This window comes from Dunckerocampus dactyliophorus, chromosome 8, assembly GCF_027744805.1.
Source record: "Dunckerocampus dactyliophorus isolate RoL2022-P2 chromosome 8, RoL_Ddac_1.1, whole genome shotgun sequence".
NCBI classification, from domain to species: domain Eukaryota; kingdom Metazoa; phylum Chordata; class Actinopteri; order Syngnathiformes; family Syngnathidae; genus Dunckerocampus; species Dunckerocampus dactyliophorus.
Window position 1 is genome coordinate 13,523,151 of NC_072826.1, and position 23,095 is coordinate 13,546,245.

At 41.9% G+C, this 23,095-nt stretch overlaps 1 protein-coding gene across 5 annotated transcripts; it reads right to left on the reverse strand.

The window, feature by feature from the left end:
• Positions 1 to 221: 221 nt before the first annotated feature.
• osgn1 (oxidative stress induced growth inhibitor 1) lies at positions 222 to 23,057 on the reverse strand. 5 transcript variants are annotated; one of them, XM_054784505.1, is made up of 10 exons: positions 22,761 to 23,057; positions 12,232 to 12,335; positions 10,774 to 11,086; positions 7,020 to 7,082; positions 5,483 to 5,619; positions 5,209 to 5,400; positions 5,020 to 5,111; positions 4,347 to 4,546; positions 3,942 to 4,282; positions 222 to 2,850 (listed from the first exon to the last, which is right to left on the reverse strand). In XM_054784505.1, exons 4-10 carry the CDS (start codon positions 7,075 to 7,077, stop codon positions 2,281 to 2,283), a joined length of 1,590 nt encoding a protein of 529 aa, XP_054640480.1. In that variant the 5' UTR covers positions 7,078 to 7,082; positions 10,774 to 11,086; positions 12,232 to 12,335; positions 22,761 to 23,057; the 3' UTR covers positions 222 to 2,280. The 5 variants fall into 5 exon arrangements, with proteins under 5 accessions (XP_054640480.1, XP_054640479.1, XP_054640481.1 ...); XM_054784504.1 differs by having other exon boundaries at positions 12,232 to 12,356; XM_054784506.1 differs by lacking the exon at positions 22,761 to 23,057 and adding an exon at positions 16,205 to 18,377 and having other exon boundaries at positions 12,232 to 12,356.
• Between the last annotated feature and the right edge of the window lie 38 nt (positions 23,058 to 23,095).

Sequence of the window (23,095 nt, forward strand, 5' to 3'; positions counted from 1 at the left end):
GTATTAAAGTGCAACATGTAATGCTGCAGCTGTTGGCACCCTTTCAAAAAACATCCAGGGTAACAGGACGCTGAAAGGTTTTGAAAGAGCCTCATCTGCTGAAGAACAGTGACACCTTGTGGTCAGAGGTACAACTGCTCTCACACAACTCTGAAGGAAATCTCTCATACGGTATTACTGAAAAAGGGTTGTGCAGTGCACCAAATACACTTTTAATAGGAATTGACATGATCCGACTTAAGTAGCATATACAAACATACGCATGACCAATCTGTACGGTACACTTTAATAATTGTTTTATTAAGTTAATTGATGTAAAATGGTTGACATAATGTTTACAGGCTTGGAAGGCACCGCTGGATCCTTGCACAAATGATTGCGAATGAATGTCAGATTCAAACAAGCAACAACACATCAAACACAATGAATAATTAAATCAAATGTAAATATGTAAAATTGTGTTTTTGGTCATCTTTGGTGATGAACATGCCCATAGGAAGTTGTATTCGTGTGTCGGAATGATCAGACAGCAAGCGAAATAAATCATTAAGCGCAGTCAATAATTGCCCTCCTGTCCTTTGTACCCCGGTACAGTTAATTATTACTTTTAGTCCATGATCATTCAGGTCAAAAACATTTCCTGGTTGATTCCGTTCAGCTAATTTTATTTTTATTAAAAAAAAAAGAGATGCAGGGTTCGTCAGGAACCGATATTGTACATAATATGAAAATAACACCAAATCCTTTATAGGACACCCACTAAAATAGCTGGAAATCTGTTTAGCTCAGTAACCTTTGCCATGTTTATTGCTATCTACCTTTATTTCATTACATTAAATGTTTTAGTATTAGGTATTATCATTACCTCCGTTGCTGATTGGCTAGGAGCTACTGCTTTCAAGTGTTATAATCAAATATGGTGCCTGGCCCTGTAAAGACTTAACGATTAGATGCACTTTTTTTACAGTAGTATTTGACTTTTCTGGGTCAATTTGGGAATTTGCAGAACTTTGGGTTTGTGGTGCAACTTTGGAGTAGAGAACATCCATGCATCCATCCATCTTCTTGCGCTTACCCCAGGTCGGGTCACAGCAGTAGCAACCTAAGCTGGGAAGCCCAGCCTTCCCTCTCCCCTGCTACTTCGTCCAGCGGATCCCGAGGCGTTCCCAGACCAGCTGAAAGACAGAGTCTCTCCAACATGTCCTGGGTCTTCCTTGTGGCCTCCTACTGGTCAGGCATGCCCTGAACACCTCCCCAGGGAGGCATCCTAACCAGATGCCCGAGCCACCTCACCTCTCAATGTGGCGGAGCAGCAGTTGTTCTACTCAGAGTTTCTCCCAGATAACAGTGCTTCTCATCTTATCTCTAAGGGAGAGCCCAGACACCCTACGGACAAAACTCATTTCGGCTGCTTGTACCCACAATCTTGTCCTTGCGGTCATTACCCAAAGCTCATGACCATTGGTGAGGGGAGTAACATAGACTGACAAGTAAATTGAGAGCTTTGCTTTTCAGCTCAGTTCCCTCTTCACCACAACGGACGGATGCAGAGTCTCATCACTGCAGGTACCGCAACAATCCATGCGTTTCATCCTTCTTCCCTCACTTGTGAGCAAGACCCCATGCGTGCAGGGCTTAAACACCTCCACTTGGGGCAGGATCTCATCCCTGACACTCAGGGATGACACCTTTTCCAGGTGAAAAGGGTGGGAGAGAACTTGTCGTAATTTCTCAGAGAACATGTTAGAATTACATCACTGATGATGTGATCTTATTAATGAACACAGATAAAAGAGTAAAAATGTGTCATTCAGTGTCAAATCATGACTTTGGTCTTTAAAAAAAAAACAAAAAAGCAAAAATATAATTGTACATGTACAAAGATGTTAATACGAATAAAGTTAAATATTTGTACAAAAAAAGGAACTTTGGTTGTTTCAATGTTGCTGCTCAGTTTGGACCGACATATGCTGAGGTCACATGACATACTTGCATTTTATGGACAATCCATATAGAAAGTTAGTGAGGTTGTTAAAGTTGGTCCTTATTTAGCAGTTGCTCATGTAAAATGAGTAAAAAAAAATAAAAGACAGAATATCATCCACTAGATGACATCGCGTATAAAAAAATGTCCCTGTAGACAGGTCATAAAGTCATGGAGGTTAAAATAAGGCAGGATGTCCTAATTGCAATCTGTCTCCTCTAGATTTGTCTTCACCACGCAGCTTGTGTGCAGGATGCAAATTTACTTTGCCGTACAGAAAGTCACCAGGAAAGTTGCTATAAACGTGCAACCTCAGCATGCGTCTGTGTGATGGGCCGTCTGTCCACCCACTTGTACGCCAGTCTGTCTGAGGACAAAAAACCCTCCCCCGTGTCCCTTCCTTGCCTCTGTCTCTTGGCCAAGTCACTAGCAATGGCCAGGGCCCCTCCCTTCAGGAACCTCACAAAGTTCTCTCCCACCAGCGGGCCCATGGCGTACAGGCCCGGACCCTCGGCTGCCACCACCTCATTGGTGAAGGGGTCCACGTCGATCGGGTTCCTCCGGCATGTGATGGGCTCTTCAGGGTAGACGCCCAGTGGACGCCCATCATCAGCCAAGAAAGACAGGTTGGGGTGGGCTCCAATTAGGACCAGCGCCTTGGAAACCTGGACCACTGTAGACTGGCCCGAGTCAGACTGCAGCACACACTTGTGGTCAGGGCGGAAGGCTACAACTCTGTGACGGGGAAAGCTGAGGTAGCCAGCGTAGGACGAGGACAAGGAGGATGAGGGCGGGGAGGAGGAGTTGAGATGGTACTGAGGAGGAGAACTAGCTTCGTGCTGCTGCTGCATCATCATCTGGTGAACCTGGAGGCCAGAGGAGGGAAGAGAGGACTGATAAATTAATTTACATAACAGCGACACCAGTTACAAAAGAATGACTGGCTCGCAAACATGGCTGTAATACCCTCCAGTCGCCACCAGATGGCAGCAGGAACAAATACACTTACTGTACACTAGGGTTGTGAATGATAAACCGATGCGACTGGATACCTGGTTTGACAAGCGATAGATACGGCTGCATCAGTAGCAGCGTCCTGGATCGATAAGAATCAGCCATTATTCGTTACATTAATGCATTGTAGAGACATGCACCGGGTATCGCAAGACTAGCAACCGTTTAACGTTGTGCCTCTTAAACAATGCAAGAGCCTGGGCTGCCGGCGAAGGAAGTGTTGCGTATGCTCCATAGCTTACCGTGACTTAAGACTAGATTGGATGTAAATAGTAGCAGTGCGCAAATTATAGCGATCTAATTTATCTTATTTATCATTTATTGTGTAAAACTAAGACAGGAGCAACATTAAATTAAAAGCACAAAATGAATACAGACCCACCACCCACCAGTACAGGCCTGGAGTTTGTTTGTTTCAAAGAGAAGATTATACGTCGCTATTTGCTAGCATGAATTCACCTGAGGTTGTGAACAAATTCAACCAACAAAAATACGTAAAATAGCACTCAATAACGTCATCAAATGTTACCTTTTTGCATTCCCACATCGGATCAGCATCGGATCAGCATGTGGGACTAAATATGAGTATAGTAATATGAGTATAGTAATCCATCTGTGCAGCGTGGGAGTTAGATGGTCCGTGAATGCACCGTCGAACAAAGTGGGACAGGTCGCCGCTCGCAACAAACAACATAAACATGCAAAACTGTGGGATTACTATCTGTATATTATGTTTTGAAAAAAATAATGGCCCATATTTGCAAAATTGACATCCATTTACATAAAATGTATAATTTACATAGACAAATCTGTTTGACGCCAACCCTCTGGACTTCCGAGGATAAACTCAGTGAACTTTGTGACCAAACAACAAACATTTCAAACATAAGCAGTCAGTCAAGTGATGGATAATGAAACTAGTAAACAGCGTAGAGTCCGTTACCTTGTGGTATTCCGGGTAGAGCATTTTGGGCAGCTGGTTGAAGATGAGGCCAGGGTCGGTCACAGAGCGCCTGAAGACGTGGTAGACAGGCGTACTGAGATGGTGGGCTGCTAGCACAGCGTCGGCCGCCGTTAGACCCGCCCCCACCACCAGCACCGGGTCTGAGGACTCATCCAACTCGCCGCGGGAGATGGCGCCCTCTAGCTCCCAGAAGGAGTGGCAGACAAAGGGCAGGGACTCGCCCTCCACGCCCAGTCTGGCCGGGATGTCGTGAGTCCCAGTCGCCAGGACAACATTGTGGGCCAACAGGGAGAAAGGCACCTTCTCTAATGTGGAACCATCTAGTAAAGGAGGTAACAAATGTTATCTACACATCCACAGTGGCATCTTCTTCCTTCATCCTACCTCCAAGGTCCTCTCCCTGGCGGCACTGCAGTCCCTTGACTCTCCAGCAGGGAGGTGACCCCTCCTGGCTGCTGGGCTGCCTGGTTACCGAGGTAACGCTGGTCCTGCAGGCAAAGTTGTTCTCCAGTGACATCTGGGAGACGTAGTGCTCGTAGTAGGAGGCGATCTCTGCTGGTGTGGCACGGTCGTTGCGGACGTTTCTGATGTAAAAATGCATACAAACATCGTCATCAACAACCACAAAAGTAGAGCATCACGTGAAGCTAATTGGAGTGCCATCTAGTACTCGGTAGCAGTCTAAGTCTGACCTCAGGTGCTCCATCTGAATGATGATGTTGAACAAAAACATGGCTGAAATGCTAAAAGTTTGTCGTTATTCTGTCAACTAAGGGAAAAAAGGCATACATAGGCTACATATATTGTATTAATATGTGTGTTTTATTGAAAAACAGAAAAGACACCTGAACTGTTATAGGTTTTATGATGGGGACAGCTTAATCCTGGAACAGATCATTCCAAATAGAACTGATCTCAATGGGAAAGTTTGTTGTGAAAGATGACGAAATGGAAGCTTGATTGTGAACTGACTGAGGTGCAATGCACTCAGAATTTCAGACTTCATACTTTTCTGGAATGCAGCATAAAAAAAAAAGAGTCAAATGAAAGAACGGACCTTCGTTTGTCTTTCATCCAATCCTTTAGTTTGAGTCCTGGCAGCTCCATCCAGTTGGCCAAGCTCAGCGTTAGCATGGAGCCTTCCATCGCCTGCAAGCAGCACACAAATCATCACCAACATCCCTGGAGTCCGATCTGTTGTAAATACCAAGTGTAGCAAGGAAAAGGGGGCACTGGGTCTACATACATGCCAGGCTCCTCCAGGCGGACCTTTTCCCAGGACCAAGTGAGGCACTGCACGCTCGGGCTCGTATCGCCACTCCAGCGGAGACGTGTGGTCCAGTCCAAAGTCGCTGTCGGGGAGCAGCAGCGAATCAAAGAGCACGGCCACCGGGTTGGACGACCGTCCCTGCAGACCCTCGCACAGGTATTCCAGGTCCTGCAGAAGACAGGCCCAGTTGAGTGCAGCCGCACGTTGAGCACGAGTCAATGACGACCTTTTTTGTGTGAGGCAAAAGTACCTGCTCTAGTAGCGACAGGCGAGGATGCTCAGCTAGCTTGCTGTGCAGCAGCGGGTTGGGGTGGGACACCTCAGGTGATAGGTAGGGGGTGTAGCCCGACAACAGGTAGGACAGGCAGATCCCTGATGGGCCGTTGCCTGGGAGACGCAGAGGGAGCAGAGTTGAGTTTCGGTGTGGAGAGATCGGGTGTCAGTCTCTGACATTGCTGTGTTGTACTTCACACAGACAGCCTCTTGTCTTTGTCTTCTCGCATTCTAAACTAACTAAACAACTCCACTTCAATTGCATATATGCTAAAATGATCCAAAAAGTATTCAAACCTATTAGTAATTGCTGTGACACGAAGAAGCGGTAGGATTAAATAAGCTCTGCTTCTTCCTACTCCTTTTCTGACATGTTGAATCGGAAAACTGTGGACACGATATGTTCGAAAGAAACTAAACCACTACTATTACCATTACCAAAATATCAACAAAGATAATAGTAAATATCCACAGGCAGCCATGACTCAGCAAGTTTGAACACAAAACCTCCGCCACGCATGCACACATGGATGTAAATAAACACTCGCACATGGTCCCTGATAGCAGAGTACCTTCCGCACATTCCACAACCCTTCATAGGCTGCTACTTGTGTATCTTACACTTGTGCCACTTTCTGCCACCTCATTACTAGGGAAACACAAGCGAGTCGGTCAGTGTGAACGCACACTGGTACTTAAGCTATCAAGTTGCACGCATCCTGTCATACTTGATGCCAATGTCAACATTTACAAAGATCCTATACACTTTGTACCTTTGCGGGATGATGTCACACTGGATACACTTTTTTTGGCTTATGAACGCTATGGTGCTAAAATTCTACTTCTCATGTCCAAACACAGCTTTCATTAATAACAGTGTATTTTGTACTGCCTTACTAGTATTTCTCCTTCAAAACAAAACATAGAAATAGAAAAGACTTTGCAGTATAAAACAAAACAACGCTTGGCATGCATCAATCAGGTATAATCAGCATGACACAGCACAACGTGGCATGATGTAACCTTCCAGTGCAGCTCGTTTTCATCACGTGTCCTAGTGTAACACAACCTGACATAAATAGTAAAGGAAAGTAATTACTGCATATGATTTTATATGAATCTATATTAATTGCAATAATATTATTCGCATTTGCCTGTATTCTTTGTTTGGTTTTGTCACCGTGTGTAGCATTATCTTCTTTATTGTTCATTTATATTTATACTTGTTTATGTGTGATATTTTATCTGTTTGTCTATTCAGGTATGATGCAAAGTAAGCCACTATCAATCAGTTTTTCCTCCATTCACTGTTTTCCGAAAATTACTTTCTTCAGGCTTCAGGGGTTATAGCACCACCTGTTGCTTTGGTATGCACCTGACAGCCTGCAAATGTGTCTTCATGTGCATCGTTATCTGTACATATATATCTGTGAAACATTCAGATGCAGGGTTCACACAATAGATACGGTTATGTATATTCTGTGAGATTAAAGCAGCTAATGTGATTTTCTTACCAATAATCACCACAGGCAGGATCTCTCCAGAAACTATTTCTTTGTCGCAAAGCTCCATGCTGACTGAGGAGAGAGAGAGAGAGAGAGAGAGAGAGATGGAGGGAAAGAAATCAAACAAATTTGTTAGAACTCGTTAGGACATCAACATAGCAGTGACGACATCGTTATCGTCTTTGTGATCTCAGCTAACGAGCACACAGAGAGAGCTACTTCTTTGTTGGCGTGCTTACCTGCAGCAGCGCTCAGCGGTACATTTCCACTGGCCTCGCCCACTGACCTCAAGAGTTTCACACAGCAACAGGAGCCGAGGGGTCAAATTCATGTGCACGTACACACCAAAACACGCCACAGTGCACACCATTTTGACAGTTAAATAACATGTTTTGTCATTTAAGAGTAATGGAAAGCATTGTGTCCCACTTCACTAACTATACTACATAAAAGGACAGTTAGGTTTGTATATAGCACGCCTCTATTCATTAAGTGGCCAATAATGAAATTCACTGATCTGGTACACTTTCCAAATTCTAAACAACCTGCTTTTTAATGTACTTAAAAAGAAAATCTATTATATACCTATTCATTATAATGTTTATTAGTTTTATCTATAATATACTCTGTATTTCTATATTAATTATATAACGTTTGCCAGTTGTACTCCAGTATGTATCGTTGAATTAATTTATTTTATTTAATTAGGGTATTATTTCTCATATATCCTGCACTTATTTATTACTGCACTTATTTATTCCTTTATTTAATGCACATTTATCACACATTTTTATCCTTTCCTTTCCCTGGTAAAATAGTAACCCAGTACATGTTAAACACTGAACGTGAACTAATTATATTCGTGTCTTGGATAATCTGTTGAGTCATGCTTACAGAGAAAACCTCATCAAGGAAAGGGCATGACAAATGCTGACAGACTGACTACAGCTGAAATAGCAGAAAGTGAAGTTGCGGCAACAGAAAAAAACGTAGGTGCTCACCAAGAGGAACTAATGACCTGATTTAGGCAGAGGGGGAAAAGAAGTTGACTTGCATAAGCGGTTGGCAGGCAGCCCAGGCGGGGCCTTGTAGCTAAGAGGGAGGGGTCCACTGGGAGGCACCCGTCCATTCTAACGCCTGGCAGCCGTCCAGCTGTGAGCTTGCCTCCCATTGCCCCCTTTATTTATACAACACTAGTCCACCTGGACGCCACTCAAACATGGGGCGCCGCGTCATGTCCTGTCCTCGGGGCTCACCGAGGAAACCATCTCAGCGGGGAAACAAAGACCACTTGTCACGGCCCGGGAGGAGATAGCTCAACATTCCAGAACATTCTCATTCCATGCTTCTTTCCTTTCGGGCAAAGATGTGTGGCCTCAAATAAATAAATAAACTTAAAACCTCTTTTAAGTTCCAGCGACCCACTTTGTAGGACAAAGGCCACGGCGGGTTTGTCAGGATCACGCTCATTATCGGTCTCTGGGGCAACACCGATACCATCTACCATCTATCAGGAACATTTTCTGAATACACACGCACATGCATTCCACTATTCTAAGTCCGTATCGGCAAAATGTAGATTTCTATATGTGTTGACCTGAAGTGTTTTAGGTGAATCAGAAATAACTTTCTGGAAAAGTGTCCAAAACCGGAAACCCTTGCTTCCCTCCTTTCTACGACTCCCATCTAATTAAAGTGCACTGACAAATATGGGTGTAGAGATAAACGCAGTTTGGTACCTCGGTTTCAACGTAGCGGTTTGGTTTATTTTCTGTACACTTAGCGAACCAGTACAGTTACACCCTTATTTAAGTATCTGGATGACTGTCACCTGCAGTGTGTTGTCTAAAGACTCTCATAAGACAAAATCTCTCCTCACTGAGCACCCGAGAAGTGACCCCGTCGTCTACTTTGGTGTACATGTGGTGACAAGCTCCAAAAAATTCACAGGAGATTGACAGTTCGACTTTGTTGGCCACACATCCAACAGGCCTCAGCGCTGTCAAAACCTGTTCTGCAAACCCAAAGAGCTGTTCCTGCGCAGGCAATTAAACAGAGCCAGTAGCCTACCTAACAGCTAAGCTATATGTTGACGTCCTGTAAGTACTTTAGTGTGGCGACACTCCTCCATATGCTTCATGTCCCGACGTCCTCCTGCAGATTGCCGGCCACCTGCCATCCTCCTTTGGGCCCGAGGGACAACTAGATTGGAATTATGTGCCGATTACGCTGTAAAGCAGCTGTTCATAAGCAAACACTCATCCATTCCCTGCATCATATGTTAGTTGTCTTTTTAATCTGTCCAACCTTTGTCTGGCCTGACGCAAAATGACCCACCCATTGGTTACCTCTGACTCCCTTCTTTCGGTAATAACTGCAGAGTTATGACTCAAAACAACCCTTCCGGTTAATAGAGTACAAATTGGCCTTGAGGCACATATCAACCATTGCTGTTTATTTTTCTGACTTCTCTTTCCAACTCAAGGACTATTTTGTCTTCAGACTTGCAAGAGAAATCAGATAAAAAAGACAAAGATTGGTGTTTTCTGGGTTTATTTAGGAGGATTTCTCGATTTGTGTTCAGTGCTCCAGTGCACTTCATGAACTCAAAGTGATGCAAATAAGATTTGAGTTTGACTACACACTCGCTGTAGCTTTAGTTTCATGCCTTTGGATGCAGGTGTGACTGTGTGCAGTGGACTCTCCAAAAAATCTAATGCAATCTGTTCCATGACATTGGTTGAATTCTAAATTGTGAATTAATCTGCTCTAGGCTCAAACTGTGGCCATCATAAAAACTTAATCTAAATGTTAATTGCTCAGGCAATGTTTTAGGTCACATTTTAACATACTGCCATCCCATGACTACATTCCAGGTAACTACGCAGTTACCTGTAGCTCACAGCCAGCCATTTCTGAGTAGCTCTCCAGGGGATCAAAAAATTATGTTCATTATGTACTTTGGTATTTTCATACGGAAGATGCAAAATGATAAAAAATCTCCTGTCACTGAAACACATTAGCTTGTCATTGTTTGGTTGTAACACTTTTTCAGTATTTAGAATTCTCAGATCATTTTCAAAAGATTGTGTGTGTGGCTTTTAGTTGAAAATGATGTAAAAGGGCTCCCTAAAATGTACTTCTGTATCCTTGTTTTCATTTTGGTCCTAAGTCATCGTGCAGAAGATTGGAGACCGCTGACCTACACATTTTGACTTCTGATTTGCTGGGTGTGACTCCACTGAGAAACTTGACATCCTTGAAAATTAAAATAATTTATCATACAATAAATATTATTTTATGCTCAATAGCATGAATGTGAACACTTACCAGTTTGCAATGACGCCAAGATATAAGGGGCTCAAAGATACAGTACTGTATATACAGATAGAGGAGTTACATAATCATGACATTCCAACTCCATATACATCATATACAACCTAATATTCTGGTTGGTTTATGTTTAAATGTACACACGTCAAGTATATGAAATGTGCTATTGTATTATTTTAAATTAAACTGCAAAGTGAGAGAGCGTGAAGTTAGTAAAAAGTGTATTAGGGGAATGTGGGAGAGGCGCCAGTTCGACACTTCAGCCCACAGCCCGCTCGTGCACGTGCACGTGCACACGCTCATTCACGAGCCAAACGCCGGCTCACTGCATATACTTGTACATGCATTGACTCCATTGTCAGCAACCAAGTTTCCCTTGCGCATGCGCACTCCAACAGACATGCCAGTCATATACCATACAATAACTCACCGGTGTTTGCTGGTCACGTAGCTCCTGGTGAACAAGAGACTTTCCACGAAGAAGCGGCCGGGGTTTGTCTTGTCGTTTCCCGGCTTCTCAGTCGCTCATATTCGGTCTGACTTCTTTCTTTTTGGACAGGCAGCGTGAAGGTGCCGCTCACCGCGGCACATTCACACATTATATACCGAGCAAGAGCTGTCGTCACGCTGGCCAATCAGCGGCGAGCTCCGGAACCGCACTCCGCCTTCTAGCGCCCGCCCCTTGCGTTGCCAAGGTGACGAAGATCGTCCACATTCGGGGAAGAGGCCGAGGCTCCACGACACTGTGAATAGGAGGTGAAATCTTCTTTATCATAATAATAGTGTTGCATTACAATATTCACCTCCTGTTGTAACAATCTATCCGTACACTTAAACTCGTGACAAGCTATGACATACTTTTAAAAACATAAATATAAAAGTTGATGAATAATTATAAAGCCATAAAGGAAATAGTAGTTTTATTTACTTCATTTCTGGTCCTTCAAGAAAAAAAGCAAAGTGTCATTTTCAATGTCATTTTCACAGCGCTTGCATTTGAGGTGACAAATGGTGATATTTTTATTTACTTTGGGAACGTTTCTCTTATTTGGTGTTCTTGCTATAATTTCAATTCAATAAAGAGATTTTGCATTAGTCGCAAGTAAGGTAGTAGATGGCACCAGGGTGAAAAAATTACTTTATATGTCTCTCAAATATAATTTTATATTTAATGCAGAGTAGTGATTCAATAAAGACATGTCCTTTAGTGTGTCTGTGTTCCTGCCGTGCCTCCTTGTCCTTTCGCTCCTGTGTTGCACAGAGCATAGCGTGCATGCAGGCTGATTTTTATTTAAATTCTGTTCCTGCACACATCTGACATGTGTGATTGCCTGTCGCCATCCATCCATCCATTTTCTATGTCGTTTATCCTCATTAGGGTCGCGGGGGTATGCTGGAGCCGAATCCCAGCTGACTTCGGGCGAGAGGCGGGGTACACCCTGGACTGGTCGCCAGCCAATTGCAGGGTACATACTGCATAGACAAACAACCATTCACAACGATGGACAATTTAGAGTCGCCAATTAACCTAAAATGCATGTTTTTGGAATGTGGGAGGAAGCTGGAGTACCCGGTGAAAACATGCAAACACTACACAGCGATGCCCAACGGAGATTCGAATCCAGGTCTTCCTGATCTCCTGACTGTGTGGGTAACATTCTAACCACTAGGCCACCGTGCTGCCCGATTGACTGTTGCATAAGCTTTTAAATGTTTTTCATCCTCCAACTTGCTATTCAAGTAAAGGATATTTTAAAAAAAAGAGTTCCTTTACAACAAATTAGATTTGGTTGGAAATGCAATGACTGTTGCACATGCAGTTAGCCACATGACTGGCTGGTAACACCAAGAACAACATGTGCTATTATGTGACTATATTCATACTTACTTAAAAATCAGTAAATTGTCCACTGAATGCGTTCCAACAGCCATTCTCTGAAGCGGTGTCCCGATTCAGGGGCTGACTTTGGAGGACGGCCTTCTGGCTATCAGCTGAGCTTTGGAAACATCTATCTACAGTTCATGAAAGCAGCTTCTGTAATGTATGCTACAACCAGACAACAGTCCTAAGAGCTTTTCAATGAACACATAACATGAATAATGTATGAGAACATGCGCACACCAATCAAACAATTCAAAGAGTGTGCTTGAACCTGGTCATAATACCACATGATTGAAGGATGTTTACGTTTAAAATCCATCTGTGTTTTCCAAGGAAGAACAAAAGTCATTAAGTAAATGTGAGACGCATCTTGCAGAAACAGGGCGTAAGCACCAGCATCCATATGTTTGCATCGTCTTGGAAAGACCTAATGGAATGCAGATGTCATGGCATAGATCTGAAACATAATAATAGCAACGCAGAACAGAATGTACAGTACAGAGAGCCTCAGCTTCAGGCAGCATTTACTCGTCTGTATGGACACTAATGACCATGTGACGTCTGAAAATAGCCTGGCATTTCAATATGTCAAAAAGAAACATTACGTGTGACAGGAGGACACTGAAAGTATGGTTTTCTATCTGTCTAGCTAGCTATCAATACTGTAGATATTCAATAGGCAAGTCTTCTTTCAAGGCATGACAGTCAACCCTCCCGTTTTCTCCGGGAAACTCCCGTGTTTTGCCCGTCTTTCCCATGGCCCTCCCGTTTAAATAGTTTCCCGTATTTTAACTTTCAACCCCAAAAAATGTTAGTACTGCAGGTGAAAATGGTGATGGTGTCCACGCTTGAGCAACAGCAGTCTGCTCGGACAGTGGGGCAGCACATTGGCAGGGGGCAGTGTGGTATTTACACTGCATGCTAGGGGTGTAGCAGTACATGGACAGTAATCCCTCGTTTATCGCGGTTCATTGGTTCCTTATTTATAAATGGAATATTTTCACAGTTAAAGGATTAACCTGTTTATAACCTTCTAAATATGTTTTTTAACATTATTAAAGCCCCTCTAGTCATGAACTAACACCCCTATAGTCACCTTTACTGTTGTAATACTCAACCCAGTAGACATAATAAAAGTAAATAAGCAATTTAAGATATAAATAAGACTTGTGCTCGTGTGTGTTGTTATGAATGTGTTCCCTCGGGGAGCTGAGTGGCGGGCGAGGAGTAAGTGACATCAGGGTTCAGAGTTGAGTTTGTGTTTTTATTGGGGATTATTGTGCCTGTTGTGAGGTATTTCAAACCTGCAATAAAAGCCTGTTGGTCCGGCGACCAAGTCTGACGTTTGTGTGTCTCACCGAACACTGCAGTAACATTACTGACACCTAGTGACCAGTGTAGAATACTACATATCCTAGGTTCCCAAAGTGGGGTACGCGTATCCCCAGGGGTACACCAATTGTACAAAATTGAAAAACAATTAGCGCACAGCACTCACAATTCCTGATTGTTCCTGACCGCCTCACAGTGCAGAGCCCACAGCCAGAGCGGGAAGAAGGAAGGAGACAGAGCACAATGTTCTTCACTGCGCTGTGTGAGTTATATGACCAAGTAAGTAAGTTTGATGATTATATTGTGCATTAAGAGTGTTTAATCTTGAAGATTTCATTTATATTGGTGTTCCAATCCCCGCACTGTGAAAACCTGTTCATGTATGACGTGTCAGGATGAGAGAGTTGGAATTACCCCGAAAGTGAGGCTTTATCGCTGCTTATATGTATTTTTGTACTTTGGATGCTGCTTTATCATGTTTGTTCAACTTTCCCTTTCAATTTGGTATCAAATTAATGTGCAGACTTAAATCATAGCAATTGCAAACAGGCAAAAGTGAAGCTCAAGTTCAACCCAGTCAAACGGAAGGATCCCAACATCCGTCTGAAATAAAAGATATGTAGGACGAATACTTAATCTATTTATCAGTGCTCAAGTTCAAAACTTTAATCAGAATTTGACCATGCAAAATACACATTTTTGAACCAGAAGGACTTACTTACTGTCAAATTAAATAACCAATAAACCATGTTCAATATTTCCAGTTAATGAAGATTTAAAAAAGGCTTTGGTTTTTTAAGTGTGCTGTAGTAGGGGGTACATGTCTGAAGGAGTATGCAACTGTGAAAAGTTTGGGAACCACTGCAATATGTCATTTACAGCACATTCTATTTGCATTTTACGTTGTTTAGCCATTTTTATGCTTGTAAACACTTAATTTAGGCTTCAATGTGCATATTTCTGACTAATAATCAGCCGTATCCAACAACAAAACAGCATGGTTTATTCATTCATATATATTTGAAAAACTGTCAGAGAGTGAAGCCGCACAATTTGAACCGTGAAGCGGCGAAGGACAACTGTCTTCGTAATTTTATTTTGAGGGGCCAATCAAGTACAAGTAGAAGCAGATTAGGCTGTACCTTGACTAACAGTCATTCAAAACATCCTTTCCATTTTCTTTTTAAATCAACATGTTTTCCTCACGAATCTCATTGTTTACAAGAATTTCCTTTATTTTCAGGAACATTTGCTGTATTTTCAAATGCAAACGTCGACAGGTACTGTATGCCCCTCACTGTCACTTGTAACTCTTCAATGTATTCAGGCCAATTCAGCTGCTTTAACCAGATGAGCTTGTTTGGCAATAACTCTTTGTTTTGCTCCAGTAATCACAGCTTAGCACAATGACTGCAAGTGTTTCAGGTGTCCCAGGAAACCACTGTGGCTGCTCAGTGAGTCTAAAGAAGTCTTGGGGCAGTACAACACGGCCACAGTCACACTTTAGCCCCTTAGTGCTTAATCCTGTTCCCTTGCTTTTGACAGCAGAGAGCCAATGAGGGTTTCAAAATGAGTTGAAAAAGTAAATCATACTCCTCTTGCCTCAGTGAGCATGCATGATGGCATATGAGGTTGCTGAAATCAGAATTCAGTCAAGAGGTGTTTGCGTTAGGAGCAAGGGAGGCAGGCGCGATCCAGCAGATGGCACCGTGGTGAAAAAGCTTGCTACGTGATGTGTTTCTCAAATACATATTTTATATTGAATGCAGAGTAATGACTCAATTGCTTATACTGGCATTTTTCTTTGAGTCAAGTCCTTAATGTGTGTGTCTGTCTGGGTTCCTGCCAACTCTTTGCGTCCTTTGTCTGCTGTGTTGAAACAGTGCAAGCTCCACAAACTCTGCCTAGCAACAACTGGTCTTGCCAAAATGGTGCCCCACCATTTTTTGAGAAACCACGAGGAAGAGCGGACATTATTTGCGGGAATGTCACGGAAGGTACCTGATTTTTACTCACATTTGCCTTGTTTCAGTCCTGTTTTAGTCTTCTTTTGAATGCAGAACGTGCGCACTCATATCAGTGAAGTAAGTGTGAGGGACTCAAATGAGTGTGAACGGGAGGCATTCTGTGTCGCATTCACATATGAAAGGTGCTCTCAAAACACAGCAAAATGCCCCAAGAGTGGTACCATTTGGAGTTCGACCAAAACGTTCTGGAAAAATCTGCCTCAAAATTTGCTGAGAGTTCAAACCATCATCACGCGTCACATCAGAAAATCTGGTGAGCTCAGTAGCATCTAAAGCAATGGTCCACAACCTTTTTGGACCCACGGCACGGCTCGTGTTCCCACAAATCTCCGCGGACCGGGGGGGTGGTGGTGGTGGTGGGGGTCGTATAGCGAGGTAATTTATCTCATTTAGTATGTATTGTGTAAAACTAAGACAGGAACAACATCAAATGAAAAGCACAAAGTGAATACAGATCCACCATCCACTACTATAAGCTTGGAGTTTGTTATTCAGAGAGAAGATTAGAGCGCCACTGCTTGATGTGTTTGCTCACAGGCAGTGTGCTAGCATGAATTAACTTGAAGCTGTGCACACAACAAATATAAACATTAGCACTCAATAACGTCATCAGACTTTACCTTTATGCATTCCCACAGAGTATCTGCAATTGAGAGCAAATATGAAGTGAAAAAAAACCCGATAAAAATACAGTATAGTTGCCAATCTGTGCAGAGTGAGAGAAGGCTAGCGCACGTACAATGATGCGTTCAAGGACTGTCAAACAAAGTTGGACACTCGCAACAACCAACATAAACTTGAAAAAACTTCAAACTGTATTATTTTTTAAATAAAATAATGGCCCATATTTCCAAAATTGATATGAATTTACTTAAAATTGTATTTAGTTATTTACAAAATTATTTTTGTGTGTGTGTGTGTTTTTTTTCTGAAAGGTTTCCTTGACCCAGTTCGGCCCCGCCCACGGATCGGTACTGGGGCCGGGCCCGGTGGTTTGGGACCCCTCAGCTAAAGTATTAACTTTACAAGTGTGCTTTGCTTGTTATTTGGCTTTCTGGATGTGTTTTGACCAGTGATGGGAAAAGTGTGGCGATAACCACAGAGCCGGAAAAGCACTGAAATACCAATTACATGTACGAATGACTTTTACCATGTAGATACTAAAGTCAACAGCGCGTAGCCGAAAGCACAAGCGTTAATAAACACTTGCATGCCAACAAACAGCACATTTCAACTGCACTGATCAACAATACTTATTAAAGGCCACAAGGTGACAGTATCACACGGCAAACACCAGTCTGTTCCCTCTCCATTACATGTCCTTCAGGTATCCTCAAAGTGTAGTTTGTTTTGCTGTAATTTCGGTTTCTTATACAGTCGTCCGTCACCACTTCGCGTTCGAATTTTGTGGCTTACTCGATCACGTGTTTTAAAAAATATATATTAATGAATAAATCATGCTGTTTCGTGGTTGAATACGACCTATTAATAGTCAAAAATATGCGTATTGAAGGAAATTGGACATATTTTTGGAAGGATGAAGGATTTTCAAGCATAAAAATGGCTAAATGAACCAAAATACATATCTAGGGCATTCAGAAGGCGCATTCAAAGACGCTGTGATGATGTGTCGTATTCTACACTGCCCGGATAGCACGCTGACGTTGAAATTGGAAGAAAATTGTTTTGAAATGAAAACTTTTGAAATGAAAGGTTGCACTGTTTTGCTCATGAAAGCTGCCATGCAAATAAAGTTCGACTGGTTTGTGACTGACTTCACAGTATCATATTATAGGCTTGTTTTAGTCCATTTTCGTCCATGCTGCTGATGCTGCGAGTCCACCCCCGATTAATGCCCGCTCCCTCCCCTGCGTCGCCGATAGTGTGGATTAAGATATTACATAAATAAGCTTATGTAAGGCTCATTGTGCGGAGAGGCCGGTGATGATGTAATTGTTTGGTTTTAAGTTTCTTTACTCTAAAATGATGTTTACACAGGCAGCAAGGCGGACGTGTATTGGCGTGTGTGTGTAAAATCGTGTCGGACGTGACAGTGAGCGCACGCCTGATCAAGTCAGCATGTTCAGACACATTTGATTCTTATGCAAAAGAAAAGTTTGACGGGAGACAGAAGTGGTTTGACTTTTCCTGACCTCCTACAGCTGACAGGATTTTTACAATCACTTTGTAAAATTCCTGCCGGCCGTTTGCAGTTAATCATTAGGGATCTATTTTCTTGTATTCTTCCACTGAAGGACGGTGATGAAACGTGCTTTTGTCACATCTGACAGTCTTCAGCAGACATCTTAATATCTATAAACGTATAAATGTTCACCGACGGCTGGTTATGATTTGGCCTGTGTTAGTTTTTTCTATTCTAGGTGTTCATTGCAGCTGTTCGACCACAGAACTATGTGAAGGTGTTGTCGCATGAGTTAAGCAATTAGCCATGAAACAATGGGGATCAGTTTGAGCACGTCAAATTTTAGCACTCTATGAGCTTTAAAAAAAACACCCACGAAAAAATCCGGAAAACCTCTGAAAGCCTTTTTGTTGTTTTTCCGCATCGGTTTGATTTAGTTAACACAGGGGTGTCCAAAGTGCGGCCTGAGGGGCATTTACGACTGACAGCTTGTTTTTTATTGGCCCGCGGCACATTGTAGAATAAACTTAAACCCAAAAAAAAAAACAATCAAAAATGGTTAAAATAGAGCAAAAGAAAAAATGTAAAGAGAAGAAGCTGAAACGTTGATACTGATAACTAATAATAACACAAAGCTTTGTCTTTAAATATATATATATAAATACATTTAAAATAGTATTAAATAATAGTAATAATGTGTAAGAACAATAATACAATTGCATCATATTATTTCATATTTATTGATAATAATATTACATTTAACATAAGTTTTTTTTAGCCTTTTTACAAAATTTTTAAATACATAAAAAATACTGTGTGTGGCTCGCCACGTCTTTTGATTTTCAGCGTGCGGCCCCTCGGTGGAAAATGTTAGGACACCCCTGGTTTAAGATTGTACGCTGTGTACGTACGAGCGCTACGTGCAATTATTATTATTTTTGTATATGCAGTGCATGCTCTCGATCCTTCTCCATGAAAAGCATGTTACTTTGTTGTAAAAGTCTGATCACCCGCTTGGATACATAATCCTCCAATTTAGCAGTCAAATTCATTCATTCAGCAGAACATTAAAATATCCTTATTGCATTTGATTTGTTGCTAAATCGAACTCTAGCTGGTGCTGCTGTTTCCATCCATCCGTTTTCTATGCCGCTTATCCTAATTAGGGTCACGGGGTATGCTGGAGCCCATCCCAGCTGACTTCGGGCGAGAGGCGGGGTACACCCTGGACTGGTCGCCAGCCAATCGCAGGGCACATATAGACAAACAACCATTCCCACTCACATTCATACCTATGGACAATTCAGAGTCTCCAATTAACCTAACATGAATGTGTTTTAGGAATGTGGGAGGAAACCGGAGCACCCGGAGAAAACCCACGCACATATGAGGTCATCCCGATCTCCTGACTGTGTGGCCAACATGCTGATCACTGGACCACCGTGCGGCCGGTGCCGCTGTTTATGTTTCAATAAAGATACAAAATTAAAAAAAAGCTGGAGCCTCGCTACATTATGACTACTGTGGATAAAGCTATACACCAGATGCATCAGAAAGTAAATAGGAGAGTTTTTCCTCATTCCTGCTGATGCTGACTATTGTTCTCTGTTTGAGTAATATCACTTGAGCAAGCCTTTTCTAACATTCCATATTCATAAAAATACGTATGATTTGTGCTGATAGTGGATCAATACACGTATCAGCCGATATTCAAGGCTGCAATATCAGTATTGCACCAGAAGTGAAAAGGTTGTATTGGGACATCCTTAATTTTTACTGAAGAAAATACATTTCTAACACGGTTAAATGGACAAATAATATTTATTTTATGATATCATCGTTGTTTTTTTTAGTTTTCATAGCCGCAGGCCACTGAAATGCACTTATGGAATTAGTATGGAATTGAGACACAGCACTAGCCTGTCACATCGGGTGCGATACAGCCCTGTTACATAAGTTAGCATGAGTGAAATTACATAAGTTACATAAGTTAGTCGGGAGGAAAATGTGAGTTTTGTTCTCCGTTAACGTAAGATGAGCGACGCCTTGAAGGATTCAACAAGAGAAAGGAAGATTCATTTCAAGTATGACACAAGGCAAGCAGGCGGACTCACTGAGGTAAATGGAAGAAAAAGACAAAGAGGAGGATTGTTCCAACGTTCCTGAGTGGTCGATGGTGTGCTTGGGCCACACCTGGTAATGTGTGCTCCATAAGCACAGCAAACACAACCCTGTATGGGACTACCATACTGTACAGGCCCACCTGCCTTTGTCAGTTCTGATGAAACATCAGCAGACAGACTTGGAAAAAAGTTGTCTGTGTCATGTTACACTCAGCGGCTTTCGTTGGAATGAATGGACGCCTCTCCCCGATGCTGCTTCCAGATGTCTTCGGCGTGCATGTGTTAAATATGCAGTTGCATGAGGACACCACACCTCAGTGACCCCACTTCTTCTGTGCCAGGATCTCTAAATGTTTGACTGGAGGGTTAATGTTAAATGTGAGTCAATCCAGTTCCACGTGCAGACCTTAAACACACACCGAAGGCTCTATATCAGCTCTATATCGGATACATCTTGTATACGGAGAACCATGCACCCGTTTGTCCACGCCTTTCTCCGTCAGTGCGTGTGGCTCCATACATTGTAACTCTGCACTTGTCCAACATAACAAATGCCATATATCACATACAACAACACAGGAGGACGCAAACGTTAGCAACACTAGCATAGCTGTGTGAGCTGCATTGCTAACATTAAATTCACATTTTAACGGCAACATCACGCTAGGTTAGCCTACTCGCTGAAGAAAAACTAAATGATTAAACTTACAGTTAGTATAGTTTCTTTATTTTAAGATGGGTAGCGAAGCCTTTTTTTTTTTTTTAAATTTAAACTGTCGTCTGTCAAGCGACGGGCTCATCTCGCTAGGTCCAGATTAGAGTGTGGGACATAATAGTTTTTTTCATATATTTTTCACATATTACAGTTAGAACAGGGCTGTCCAGAGTAGTTCCGGGGGCCATTACAGCCCCCCCTGCTGTTTTTATATTGGTCCTGGCCACATTCTAAAAATACAATTAAACAAGAGAACTAAAACAATGTAAATGGAAAAAAAAACAGCAGTAATTTGACAAGAATAAAGACAGAATATTAAGATAGAAAAGTCAGGATTAAGAGAAAAATAGCAGCAAAAAACAAAGCTGAAAGTTGAAATATTAAAAACTAAAATGTGTAAAAAAAAAAAAAAATGTTGTGAATGTCATAATAGACTAAAGACTAAAGTTGCAATTTTAGGTTGGGTAAAAGTTTGAATATTAAGATAATAAAGTCAAAATATTATGAGAATATTACATTACAGGAAAAAATGAAGGAGAGAAAAGTTGGGTTTTTTTTAATAATTAAAAAAAAGAAAAAAACAAGCCCAAAAGTGTAATGGAAGGAGAAAACGTTGATAAATGACATTAGTATGAATCATTTCTCTTGGAGATCAATAAAGTATCTAATATGCTTTGTCATGGATAACACAAAGCTGACATACAGGCTGTTTTTTTCCTTTGATCTCTCAGCGTGGACACCCCTGGGTTAGAATATCATTAAAAAGTCACTTTTGCATTACTTTTGCATCACAGCGGAGCGTGTTTGTTATCATTGTTTGTTCAGGATCTCTGTAAATGTCCCATTGAATGCATATTACAGTTTCAAATAAGACCGCTGATATCATTCAGAAGCTGCTCCAAGTTTCTTTGTGTCGCAGCGTCACCCCCTCAGCCACCCCCCGCTGTGTCAACTCACTGCCTCCATTCAAAGGCATGACGACCCACCGCAATTTCACAGGGGCCTTATGGTGAGGACAAAATGTCCCCCAATTTCCATAGCTAAATCCTCAATACTCGCCCTCACAAAGGTAGAGATACAGGAACACACACACACACACACACATTCGGGGACACGTCTAGACATGCTGACTCACATGTTTGATCCCATGACCCTGTGTCAGCAGGAAGGTCAAAGATACACACACACACACACACACACACTAATCCTTCACTCAGCTGAACTTGCTGACCCCAGAGCTTCAGCAGTACTTCAAACACATGACAAGTCTTTGTCCGTCTCACTGTATGACTTTTCTATTTATTGTACATCTACTTTCAAAATGATCCGTATGTCACATCGCTGTTTGCATGCACCGAAAACCACAAACAACCTCCATGCACACGTCCACGCGACACGCATAAACAGCAACATACCTGCACAGAAACTCCTCTACTGTACGTGCCTCTAGTACACCATAATTACATCATATTTCACGTCATTATAATTTACTATATTTACATCATACTTTATGCACTTTCAGTGGATCACATTTACATCATATTTCATGCAATGTACCACATTTCTATATTTTATGTACCCTTAATCTACCATATTTACATCACATGTTATACTCCGCTAATTATATACCATATTTACATAATATGTACCTCATGTACCTCGAATTTATCATATTTACATATTTGATGTGCCTTTGATGGACCATACTTACGTCGTAATTAATGCACGCCTAATGTACCATATTTACATATTTTATGAACCTCTAATGTACCATATTTATATCATGTTTTATGTACCTTGAATGTACTATATATACAGTATATCATATTTACCATACACCTAATGTACCATATTGACATCATAATTAACATATATCTACTGTAATGTCGCATATTCACCAGTACATCATATTTAATGTGCCGCCTACTGTGCCATATATATTTAATAAAGTAGCATGTCTACATCGTATTTAATGTGCCTGTAATCTACCGTATTAGTCCATGACTGTTGGAAAAGAAAGAACTTATTATTTACGTACTATTTTCTTCTTTTTTTTTTTAAATGCTCCTGGCCATTTTGGTTCCCAAAGTGGCAACACAACATGGGATCTGACAGAAAGAAAATGCACGGAAGCAGACCGTTTATACGTGAAACTCCACTTGCTTTCGTTCACCACAGCACGCATTCATACTTACGCACGATGCAGAAAGGCCAGAATCACATGTTTGCCCTGAAATATGACACACTTCTTCTTTCTGACAGCCGAAGAGCGCAAGACTTTTTCACAGGGACAAAACTGCCTGTGGGAAGTCATCAAAGGAATGAAGTGAATGAAGTGTGTCAATAGAAGCATGGCCTTCAGTCGGTTATTGGCGCTGTAAAAATCCTGAAGATAGTGACCTGGATTGCATTGTCATGCGAGGTGACACACCTTTTCGACCTTCTTTCCTGGATCGACCTGCGTCTTTGCTTCTTTTGTGTTGCCACAACACAAGATAAAATAGTGCATCATGCCGACACCATCTGTAAA

What these genes read in the sequence shown, in the direction of transcription:
- osgn1 (XM_054784507.1), bottom strand. Translation starts at nt 7,077, where the DNA reads ATGGAGCTTTGCGACAAAGAAATAGTTTCTGGAGAGATCCTGCCTGTG. An exon ending in CGCCTGGAGGAGCCTGGCAT is followed by an intron (nt 5,112 to 5,208) that starts GTATGTAGACCC and finishes TGCTGCTTGCAG; the next exon opens with GCGATGGAAGGCTCCATGCT. An exon ending in CCAGGGAGAGGACCTTGGAG is followed by an intron (nt 4,283 to 4,346) that starts GTAGGATGAAGG and finishes CTCCTTTACTAG; the next exon opens with ATGGTTCCACATTAGAGAAG.